Here is an 11,795-nt window from a genome sequence, read left to right as displayed (position 1 = left end):
TGGAGCATGGGCTCTAGGTGCGCAGGCTACAGTAGTTGTGGTGCGCGGGCTCAGTAGTTGTGGTTCGTGGGCTCTAGAACGCAGGCTCAGTAGTTGTGGCGCCTGGGCTTCATTGCTCCATGGCATGTGGGATCTTCCCGGACCAGGGCTCGAACCAGTGTCCCCTGCATTGGCAGGTGGATTCTTAACCACCGTGCCACCAGGGAGGTCCTGCCCTTCCTCATTTGATGATCTGATGAGTGGGCAAACCCTCAGTCTTGGAGGTCATTATCATTATCAGCTGCTTGATTTTGGTCGAGCACCCACCTCCCCCTGAGGGTCAGACCTTCTGCCTGTAGGATGGGATCAGCCCAGTGAGAGAGATCTAGGCTTTCCTGGAAGACCAACCCCTTAGCCGGGTAATTCTATGTAGATTCTGTGCTAAAGACAGATTCAGTGGAAGTGGAGACTCTTGTTCCAAGCCCTGCAAATTGTCCCTAGAGGGCAAATTCACCAGCCTCCGTGTTTCCACTCTCTCCAGAGGCTCCAGTGAAAGATCATCGCTCCTTGGAGAAGAGGAAGAGGACAGAGGGGACTCAGACTGGGGGCTGGGAGAGCAGGGCCTCCAGGAGGTCCCCAGGGTTGGACTCCCGGGTCCCCACTCACAGCCTGTGAGTGACCCTGGGCAAGTCATAGCACTTGAGACTGAAGATGTTCTTACCTGTAAAATGTGAACATATTAGTAATACAGTCTCTCCCTCCAAGGTTGTGCTGAGGACTCAATGCCATCCTGCACTGGGAAGTATTGTATTAGTTATCTGTGGCTGCGTAACAAGTTAGCCCCAAACTTAGCAGCTTAAAACAATAAATATTTATGATGTTGTATAGTTTCTGAGGTCACAGGAATCCAGGAATGGTGTTGCTGGATGATTCTGGCTCAGGGTGTCTCGTGCTGTTGTAGTCAGATGTCATTCGGGGCTGCAGTCATTTGAAGACTCAGCTGAGGCTGGAGAATCAGCTTCCCTGGGGGTTCATTCCCATGGCTGTTGGCAGGAGGCCTTAGTCCTTGCCACACAGACCTCTCCATAGACAGGACTGCTCAAGCATCCTCAGCATGGCAGCTCGCCTTCCTAGAGAGAGAGGGCCAGCCTCAGAAGTCACACTGTCATTTCCACAATATCTTGTTGGTTGCACACGTAGCCCTGCTCCGTGGGAGGAGACGACTTTAGGGTGTAAGTACCAGCCACTACCTAGGACACCACTTGATTCTTAGGATTTATGTGGTGGTTTTTACTTTTATGGCTATTATCAGCACTGAGCATCCCCGTGACTTTCCTATCAGGTCCTACATAATCTTAGTCCACTTTCTGCCCTGGTCACTCTGCTCCAGTAGCACTGGACACCTTGATTCTCCTCCATAAGACAAAACAATTCCAGCCTCCAGAACTTTGCACCTGCTGTTCCCTCTGCCTGGAGACCTCTACCCTGAGGTCCTCCCACGGCTGATACAGAGTCCTTCACTTTACAGCTCCAAAGTCACCTTCTTAGAGAGACGTCTTCCCCTGATCATTCACCTAAATTAGACGCCTCACCCTCACCCCAAACCCTGTCCCTCTCCTATTACCGCATTTAAATTTTCTCGGAGTTCTTGAAATTTTCCGAAAGCATTTTGATTCTCTAAAAAAAATCTCTTTCCTTGTCCACTGTTTGTTTCCCTGACCAGGAACTCGTAGTTCAATCCCATAAGAACAGAGATGCTCTGTGTCTTATTTCTTGCTGTATCTCTAGTGCCTAGAACTCTCAAAAATGTTTACTGAATGGACAGCAGAACTTCAATTTATGATAAATAGAACTCTCCCTACCAAGGGAGGGTTGAGAAGGTCAGGGCAGTGAGAGAAGGAAGGGGTGGGAGCTCAAATTAATGTCATCCATTTTTTAAGCATTTATTTATTTTTCAGATATTTATTGGGGGGGCACTGGGGACACCACAGGGAGTGAAACATTCCTTGTCTCTGTTCTCAGGTAGCTGACAGGATTGGGGGAGACAGGTAAACTCATAAATATGGCATATTTAACAGGTGTTCCTGAAGAACAGGAGAAAGAAAGTGTGTGTGTGTCTGTGTGTCTGTGTCTGTAATCCCATTTAGGGTGTGGACTGGCTTTCCTGGAAAGTTATGTTTGAGTTGTGACCTGGAGGAGGAGAAGGGGTTAGTTAGCTGGTGAGACGGGTCTTTGGACTGGGGGTAGAGGAGGCATTCCTGGCGTGGAACAGCTTATTGGAAGTTTCCGGAGAGGCCGAGAGGTCTCCTGAGGCCATCTTAACTAGGGCGATAGGGAGCCCTGGAAAGGTTCTTTCTCTCCCTTTTATTTATTTATTTATTTTAAAGGATAACTTTTAATATTTATTTACTTATTATTTATTTATTTTGGCTGTGCCGGGTCTTAGCTGTGGCATGCGGGATCTTTTAGTTGCGGCATGCGGACTTCTTAGTTGCGGCATGCATGTGCCATCTAGTTCTCCGACCAGGGATAGAACCCGGGCCCCCTGCATTGGGAGCATGGAGTCTACCCACTGGACCACCAGGGAAGTCTCTCTCTCTCTTTTAAATAGATGGTATTCTTGGTTTTGTTGTTGAAAAGGTAACATACTCACTCACGGTTAAAAAGTAGTCCAAACTGTAAAAACAAGGTATGGCTATGACACAACTCCCCAGAGGCAGCCACTTTTACTACATATTGTGTCCTTCCTGGGAATCTTCTATGCAGATACAGGTATACATTTATATAAATATATTTTATATGTATATATCGCTGCCTTGTTTTTAAAAATCACAAATGGTAGCATGCTATTCACACTGTTCTTTTCCTTTGAAACATATATATATATATATTCGAAGGATATATTCCTTTGAATATAATATATATTGTATATATAATTTGGTAATATGTGATATCTAATACACACACATACCTATTGCCAAAGTGTAATAAAAAAAATTAAAAACCTGACTCTTAGGCACATGTAATAAGCACAGGTCAAAGATTTATTTAAATCATGAATGAGGGAACTGGCTGTTTCAAAGGAGAATTCAAAGAACAGAGGTTAATACCATTATTCAGGAAAGGCATGCCAAAAAATGTTGGTCACTTTAGATATGAAGCTAGTTCAAGTCCTACAGGGCAGCAAAACTAACCTCTGAAGTTATCTTTTCTACCAGAGACAAATGATTGGCAACCAAACTTCTGGAAGTTACCATTTACCTTGTCAGTGTCTGGATCCTAATCGATAGTGAATAATCAATTGAACAAAGGTACAGTCCCCTAGAAAAGGAAATAATGCCTGGGTTGGTCTGCTAGATGAAGCTCCAAGACAACCAGGAAGTGACATGCTGTCATCCTTTTGTCTCATTGCCAAGTTTAAGATAATCTTTCTTAACTATATACTAGAGGTCTTTTCAAATCCATTCATAGAGGACACCCTTATACCTTTTAAATGACTTCATAGTATTCTCTTGCATGGATGTGCCATAATCTTAACATAACTTACTTGATTTACATAATTTACTTACTATGTCCCCTTTGGTGGTCATATAGGCTGCTTCCACATTTTGGTGATTATAAATATGCTGCACTAAAAGTCCTAGCTTGGGTGGGGGGGGATAAATTAGGAGTTTGGGACTAAGAGATATACACTACTATATATAAAAGAGATAAACAACTAGGACCTACTATATAGCACAGGGAACTATATTCAATATCTTGTAATAAACTATAATGGAGAAGAATATGAAAAATAATATATATATGTAGAACTGAATCACTTTTCTGTACACCAGAAACTAACACAACATCGTACATGAACTATACTCCAATAAAAGAAAAATCCTAGCATAAAGTCTACGCAAACATCTGCTTGCAAATAATAATAACTGCCCACAGTTTTGTAGCATTTACTACATGTCAGGTGTTATTTTAAGTATCTGATGCACATTAATTCATTTGACCCTCAGATCAACCTAAAGATGTAAGTTCTATTTTCGTTCCCATTTTCTTTTTTAATAAATTTATTTATTTTATTTATTTATTTTTGGCTGCGTTGGGTCTTCGTTTTGGCACGTGGGCTTTTCATTGCGGTGGCTTCTTGTGGAGCATGGGCTCTAGGCATGCGGGCTTCAGTAGTTGTGGCACGTGGGCTCAGTAGTTGTGGCTCACAGGCTCTAGAGTGCAGGCTCAGTAGTTGTGGCGCATGGGCTTAGTTGCTTAACGGCATGTGGGATCTTCTTGGACCAGGGCTCGAACCTGTGTCCCCTGCATTGGCAGGTGGATTCTTAGGCACTGTGCCACCAGAGAAGTCCCTCATTCCCATTTTCTGATGAGGTGATCAAGGAACATTGAAAGCAAATTGCTGGCACCAAGGAAAGATGCCATTTTTCTTTGATAAATGTTTCCAATTCGTTCCATCCACATTGCCATGGCCCTGACATGGGAAACCTGTTTCTCCACTCTGAGGCCAGCCCTGGAGTTACCAAGCCTCTTTGTTTTTGCTTTTTTTAAATGATATTTTATTTATTTTTTTTAGCTGCTTTGGGTCTTCGTTGCTGCGCGCAGCCTTTCTCTAGTTGCGGCGAGCGGGGGCTACTCTTCGTTGCGGTGCGCGGACTTCTCATTGCAGTGGCTTCTCTTGTTGCACAGCACAGGCTCTAGGCGCGCGGGTACCAAGCCTCTTTGACCTTTGCCAAGCTGATGAGTCAAAAACGGTTGTGGAGGATCATCGCTTACTGTCGTTTGACTCTGACTCTCCCTTGGGGTGACCATCTGTCCCAATTTGTCTGGGACTCTTCCAGATTTGGCACTGAAATTTCACATCCCTAGAAACCCTTCCATCCCTGGCAGACAGGGACAACTGGTCACCCTACTTACCATGATTCTGCGTGTGGCTGAACATCGTTTTTGTGGTTCTAGAAGAAAAAAGATCTTAGACAAGGGGGTGGCAGGAAGATTTTTTAAAGGATAGAGTAGGAATAAGAGCTTCCATTTACATACCCATTACAGCTTTCGCTCTCTGCTTTACAGAGTCTCACTGAAGCTTTGATGACCTTAAGCAGAGGGCTCTTTTATAGGTGGGGAAACTGAGGCACAGAGAGAGGGATAAGTTGCCCAAGGTCACACACCTAAGAAGAGGCAGGATTTGAACCACGCGGTGATGAACTGGGGAGTGTTTGAGTACCCACCCTTCTCTTGCAGGCCCACTGACCTGGGCCCCAGCATCCCTGAAGATCATGATGGCGTATATGAACCCGGGGCCCCACTATTCCGTCAACACCTTGGCCCTGAGTGGCCCTAGTGTGGATTTGATGCACCAAGCTGTGTCCTACCCAAGTGAGTACAGTTCTCCTCCCTGCCACCCCCAGCTGGCCCCCATCTTCTGGGGACCTCTGGGGTCCCTTGCCCTCAGGAGGAGGATGGGCACTTACAGGGGTGACATCAGGGCCATACACCAGCCAAGTGTGTTCACCTGTAAATGCAAAACACCCCTCCGCATCTCTTAGGGATGCAGGCAAGCATAGGGACAGTCATAGAAATTTAGGATAGTCATTCCCTCTGGGGTGAAGGAGGGAAGCGATCTAGAAGGGAGAACCAGAGGAATCCCCACCTGTTAGCAATGCTTTATTTCTCAAAGAAGGAAGCACTCTGTTGTTGGCGGCATTATTCTTTAGATGTTTTTTAAAAATTTTATTAAGTTGACTATTATGGACCTGCCACTTTTATAGGCTGTATATCCAAAATGTCATGTTTCAACTGAATGTCTTAGTGCAGAAGAAATTTTAGAAAGGGGGTGAACATCAAACTCATATACCTCCTTACATGGCTAAAGCCAGTTCTCCTCAGGGAGAAGCATGAGCCCCCCAATGACAGACAAAGGGGTACCCCATTTCCCAGGGGGACAGAGTGAAGTCTAGAAGCTCAGGGAATCGGCATCCCCTTAGTTTGGGCAGTTGAACACCCAGAAGGGGCTTCTCGGCATCCCATGTACACTCAGGACCTCACATCAGCAGATGAAGAGAATGGGGTCTCAGGTCACCTGAAGGTCCCGTTTTCCTGTCCCTACACCAGGCGCCCCGAGAAAGCAGCGGCGGGAACGGACCACCTTCACACGAAGCCAGTTGGAGGAGCTGGAGGCCCTGTTTGCTAAGACTCAGTACCCGGACGTGTATGCCCGTGAGGAGGTGGCTCTGAAGATCAATCTGCCTGAGTCCAGGGTTCAGGTGGGATGTTCTGGTCTCTGGACTCCTCTGGTCCTTCCTGGGACCCAGAGTGAAGGGAAGAGGGAGAGGTCACGAAGTAACAGCCAAAGTCATAAAGTGCCCTAGTAGTCCCTTGCCTCTATTATCTCGCTGGCGTCTTCTCTTACACTCCTACCCCTTCTCACTCTACTCCAGCAACACTGGCCCCTGGTCCTTCCTCTAGCACGCCCACCAAGCACACTCCTGCCTCAGGACCTTTGCACTCTCTGTTCCCTCTACCTGGAAGATATATTCCCCATCACCGTCTTCAAGTCTTTATCAACCAATCAAGACACCTCGCTAGTCAATGAGACCTACACCCCCTTTGGCATTTGAAGCCGCAACTTTCCCCTGCCACCCCACCCTGCTGCCCGCCCTTATCCTGACCAACTGGTTCTTTCATAGCATTTATCACTTTCTAAATACTATGTGATTTGCTTACTTCCTGTTTATTTTTAACCTGCCTCTCTCAACTAGAATGTCACCTTCACTTGTGTGTTCCCAAATTAGTAGAAGATGGTTAATCCATGCTTATTAACCAACTGGATGGATGGATGGATGGATGGATGGGTAAATGTATATATATGCATTTATATGATTGTATGTGTGTACGATGTATGTATGAATGTATATATGCTTTTTTGTATCATAGTATGTGTACACCTATACATAAGATTGGGCAGATGAAAGCATGTATGTATGTATTATTGTATGTATGTGCATGTGATTAGATGTATGTATGTATGTATGGTTGTATGTCTGCATGTATGTGTGAATGATTAGATGAATGGATGGATGAAGGTGTGTGTATATGTTTGTATGCTGTATGATAGTATGTGTGTACATATGGTTGGATGGATGACTGTGTTTATGTATGTATGACTGTATGTGTATACATACAACTGTATGTATGTGTAGTTGTATGTATGTGCATATGGTTGCATGTATGTGTGTGTGTGTACAACTGTATGTATGAATGATTGGATGGATGAATAGAGTGCCGCATAACTGATTGCAGAGTGGAGAGCTATGACTCTGGCATGTCTCACCAATAAGCATCATCATTCCTGGGCACCATGAAGGCTCCCCTGGGCCTCCTTCCCACTCACCCACCCCGACCTCCCCTCTCACCCCCAGGTTTGGTTCAAGAACCGCAGGGCTAAATGTCGACAGCAACGGCAGCAGCAGAAACAGCAACAGCAGCCCCCAGGGGCACAAGCCAAGGCTCGTCCTGCCAAGAGGAAGGCAGGCACCTCTCCAAGATCCTCCACGGATGTCTGTCCAGAACCCCTGGGCATCTCAGATTCCTACAGCCCCCCTCTACCCGGGCCCTCAGGCTCCCCCACCACGGCAGTGGCCACGGTGTCCATTTGGAGTCCGGCCTCAGAGTCCCCTTTGCCCGAGGCACAGCGGGCTGGGCTAGTGGCCTCGGGCCCTTCTCTGACGTCAGCGCCCTACGCCATGACCTACGCCCCCGCCTCTGCTTTCTGCTCTTCCCCCTCGGCGTATGGGTCGCCGAGCTCCTATTTCAGTGGCCTGGATCCCTACCTTTCTCCCATGGTGCCCCAGTTGGGGGGCCCGGCTCTCAGCCCCCTTTCTGGCCCCTCCATGGGGCCCTCCCTGACCCAGTCCCCCACCTCCCTGTCAGGCCAGAGCTATGGCACCTACAGCCCTGTGGACAGCTTAGAATTCAAGGACCCCACAGGCACCTGGAAATTCACCTACAACCCCATGGATGCCCTGGACTACAAGGATCAGAGTGCCTGGAAGTTTCAGATCTTGTAGAAGATACTCCTTCTCCATCCCTTGTCCCAGTTGCCTCCTTGCACATTGTCTCAACCTGCCCTGGGGCGGCATCCCTGGGAAGGTGGCGGGAACTGACCATCCCTTCCAAAGGTCATGGCCTCTTTGGCTCCAGTGCAACTTAGCCCAACCCAATCCACCCCTTTGCTCCTGGGGAGCCCCGTAAATCTTAGTCATTCTCTCAACCCCAATGTCGTCTCACATGGAGTCCAACCGGCATTTCAAACCATGAGCCCCAGACTCCAGAAACTGGTGCTGAGAATTCGCCCTGAGACAGAATTAAACCAAACGTGCAGCTGATTTGGGGTAATGTTTAGGTCAGAATCACGGTGCCCTTGAACAAACAGGTAGGGAGGCTTGATTCCTTCACTCTGCATTTGGGACACTTCTTTAGCATATGAGTAGAGATCCTTCTAGAAACTCCAAAGACAGACCTTACAAAGCCCCAGGATGGAACCTTAGGCCAATTATACAGTTAAGTTCAGAAATTCATTTGACAATTTTACAGATTTCACAAATGTCAGGTTTACATGATAGGCTTAGGGGGCTGTTTGATATATATATATATATTTTTTTTTCTTCTTCTTCTTCTTAGTTTCTTCTTAAAGACATTTCATCATTCATTCATTTGGACATTGGAAATGGGCATACTTGGTGGGAGAATGGAAGGCAAGTTGCCTGTTTCACGTCTGCTTTGTTTTCTTTTGTTTTTGCATTGTCTAAAGGTGAACTTCACCCACGCATTGGAGGAATCGTCGTTGTTGTGTGGGGTGTACCGACTATGGTTGTGGGTATTTCAAAGAGAAGAAGAGGTGGACAGGCTTCCCACCTGTAAATATACAAGAGGCGGGGGTGAGAAATGGATTTGGCGGCAGCCCCACATCCCAGACACACATTCCCTCTTTTAGATGTTCTGTTTTCAGTTTCGATTGTGGGATTGGACAATAAATAGAGCTTGGCCTGGGAAGTTTTCCTGGGGCAGCACCATATTTCTTTCAATGCAGTCTGACCCATGGCCACAGAGACAAGCAGTGTGAGAATTTGAAGAAGGATTCAGGCATTTTGACACTCTTGGAAGTTTGGTACTTTGGCACCTACCTCCTCAATCTGAGTTCTCCTTTCATTTTTGGGTGGGGAAGGCAGGTGCCACGAGCCTTTCACTGGGGCGGGGGGGTGTTTCACAAGGCAAGGGGTGAAAGAAAGTAAGGGGGTGGTGTGCTGGGAGATGCTTAACAATGGATTCCTGAAAGAAGAGGAAAGCCCTGATTTGTAGTGGTTGCCCATTTCCATGGTGTAAATACTCCCACCGTGGCTGATTTCAGGGCATCAAGCTGAGGTCCCTGAACTCGGAGGTAGGAAGAGACAATTGTAATCTGTGCTCATGAGCCAGGACAAGCAGGCTCCAGGACCCCAGTGCAGGAAGGAATGTCAGGAGGAAGGCACAGTGCAAAGAGAGGTTGAGAGGCATCGGATGATTTTTCCGGGTCCAGGTCAGGAGAGGTCCACACAGCCTAGACCCTGAAGGGCACACTGCAATCATTAGAGCCCACAAAGGTGGTTTACTCAACATACTTCTCGATCATCTCTCATGGGTCTGAGTCATGCTGGGACATTAGGCCCAGAGTCCACTGTGGGAAGCAATGAATAAACAGAGAAGGATGGCATATGTTGGGGTATGAGATGGGGGATCCAGGAAAAATTTTCAGGGTGGAGACAAGTAGGAGAGGACATTGTGCTCTGGATCTCTGCAAAAGTTGGGACCGGGATGCCACGTCCGTTAGTCATTTTGCAGAGACTCCCATGCTCTGAGCTGGAGGCTGGGGTCTCAGGTGTAAACAAGAGTCTCTCCCTGACACACGGAGTTCCCCATTCATAGAAGAGGGTGTGTCTTGTGCAAGCAATTCAAAGGCAGCTCAATAAGGAGGTCCAGGGAGGGCTTGGAGGATGGACACGATATTCTGGAGGAGGGTGAAAAGTAATAGTGGCTGGATGGGGGAGTCACAGTCACAGGCCAAGACTTCAAGAGACCCCTATCCTGGTGTCTTCTGAGAGTTCTCTAGGAGTTGGACAGAAGGAGGAGTCAAATCTTTTGGGAGATTCCAGGTTCCTTTCCCTGGGCCAGCCTCCTGAACATTGGTTCTTCAGATGTCCACTGGGGATTCCTAAAGCCAGGAAGAGTGACAAGGGAATTGGGGACAGAAAAGAGGCAAGGGGCCTCCCTCACTCTGTGTCAGGCTCACCGTCCTCCCCCTTCCCACTCACTGGAACTCCAGGTCTCCCTTCGCTGGTCACCTGTGGAGAGAAAATGATTAAAATGTTGAATCCTGCTTAAAGTCTGGGTGATTTTTCTTTGTTTCCATGGAGGTTCAGACCTGAGGTAGTAAAAACAAGGATTGCTTTGCCCCCTCCCTCTCTCCCCAACCTTCTTTCTCTGGGAGCATGGGTGTGTCCATGTGCTTTCCATGTCTGGTCACCGTCTTTTCCGTGATATCTCCCTAAAGCCAATTAGGCAGGGACACGGGCTCCAGACGGCCAGCTTCCACCTGCTGTTACCTCACTGGGCCCCTCCCTTGCGGCAAGGGGCTGATGACCAGATGACCATGCTTCCTGCCTCAGTGGTTCATGTGAGGTTTATTTATTTATTTATTTATTTATTTATAGTTGCGTTGGGTCTTGTTGCTGCGTGCGGGCTTTCTCTAGTTGCAGCAAGCAGGGGCTACTCTTTGTTGTGGTGCACAGGCTTCTCATTGAGGTAGCTTCTCTTGTTGTGGAGCATGGGCTCTAGGCGCACGGGCTTCAGTAGTTGAGGCACGCGGGCTCTGTAGTTGCAGCTCATGAGCTTAGTTGTTCCGCGGCATGTGGGATCTTCCCGGACCAGGGATCGAACCCCTGTACCCTGCACTGGCAGGCAGATTCTTAACCACTGCGCCACCAGGGAAGTCCCGGTCCATGTGAGGTTTCAGCCCTCCTCATCAGCCTCTAGTCCTCTGCAGCTTCATCTCACACCTCCTCCTTTCCCCTTCCATCCTTGCCACTTTCCATCTCTTCTCCCTCGTCACTTTCGATTTCCCACCATTTCTCTTCCATCTCTCTTCTTTTCTCTTTCTCTCTTTTTTTTTTTTTCTATTCCCCTCCTGACTATTGAGTCTCAGACTCCCAGGTCCCCATTTCTGTTTGATGGTTTTTGTCTTTTTCTTTCTTTCCCCTTCTTCTCTTTTCCTTAGTCTTTGCCTTTCTCTTTCTCCAACTCCAAGTCATCAAGCTCTTCTTCTGTCCCTGTCAATCACTGTGCCCTGGGTTAAAATGTGTGTGTGTGTGTGTGTGTGTGTGTGTGTATCAAACACTGAATTGGTGAGGTCAGACAAACTTGCTGTCTGAGCCTGGCTCAGCCACTTCTGGTCCTATGACCTTGGGCAATTTGTTTCTCCCAATCTCAGTTTCCCCATCTGTAACATGAGGCATTGAGAAGACCTACCTCAAGAGAATTTAATGACATCATTATGTTAAGTACTTGGTCCTGAAGCCTGGTCCATGCTAAGAGCCCAATAAGCGCTTATTTATTTTTATAGTAAAATACACATCACATGAAATTGACCATTATTAAATTTTAAAGTGTGCAACCCAGTGGTATTAAATATATTCACAGAAGAAACAAGGTATGAAAGGCTATACATCATATGAATCCATTTATATGAAAACTCCAGAATAGGCAAATCCGTAGAGATGGAA

At 47.1% G+C, this 11,795-nt stretch overlaps 1 protein-coding gene across 1 annotated transcript; it reads left to right on the top strand.

Moving 5' to 3' along the window:
- Positions 1-5,252: 5,252 nt before the first annotated feature.
- On the top strand, positions 5,253-8,048 carry LOC132480457 (cone-rod homeobox protein). Its single transcript, XM_060084704.1, has 3 exons — positions 5,253-5,358; positions 6,094-6,245; positions 7,401-8,048. The coding sequence occupies exons 1-3, from the start codon at positions 5,259-5,261 to the stop codon at positions 8,046-8,048; spliced, it is 900 nt and encodes a 299-aa protein (XP_059940687.1). The 5' UTR covers positions 5,253-5,258.
- The last annotated feature ends 3,747 nt before the right edge of the window (positions 8,049-11,795 follow it).

The sequence above is a fragment of the Mesoplodon densirostris genome, chromosome 19, assembly GCF_025265405.1.
Source record: "Mesoplodon densirostris isolate mMesDen1 chromosome 19, mMesDen1 primary haplotype, whole genome shotgun sequence".
Lineage (NCBI taxonomy): Eukaryota > Metazoa > Chordata > Mammalia > Artiodactyla > Ziphiidae > Mesoplodon > Mesoplodon densirostris.
Note: the sequence above shows the minus strand (reverse complement) of the source record. Positions and strands in the feature narration are given on the sequence as shown.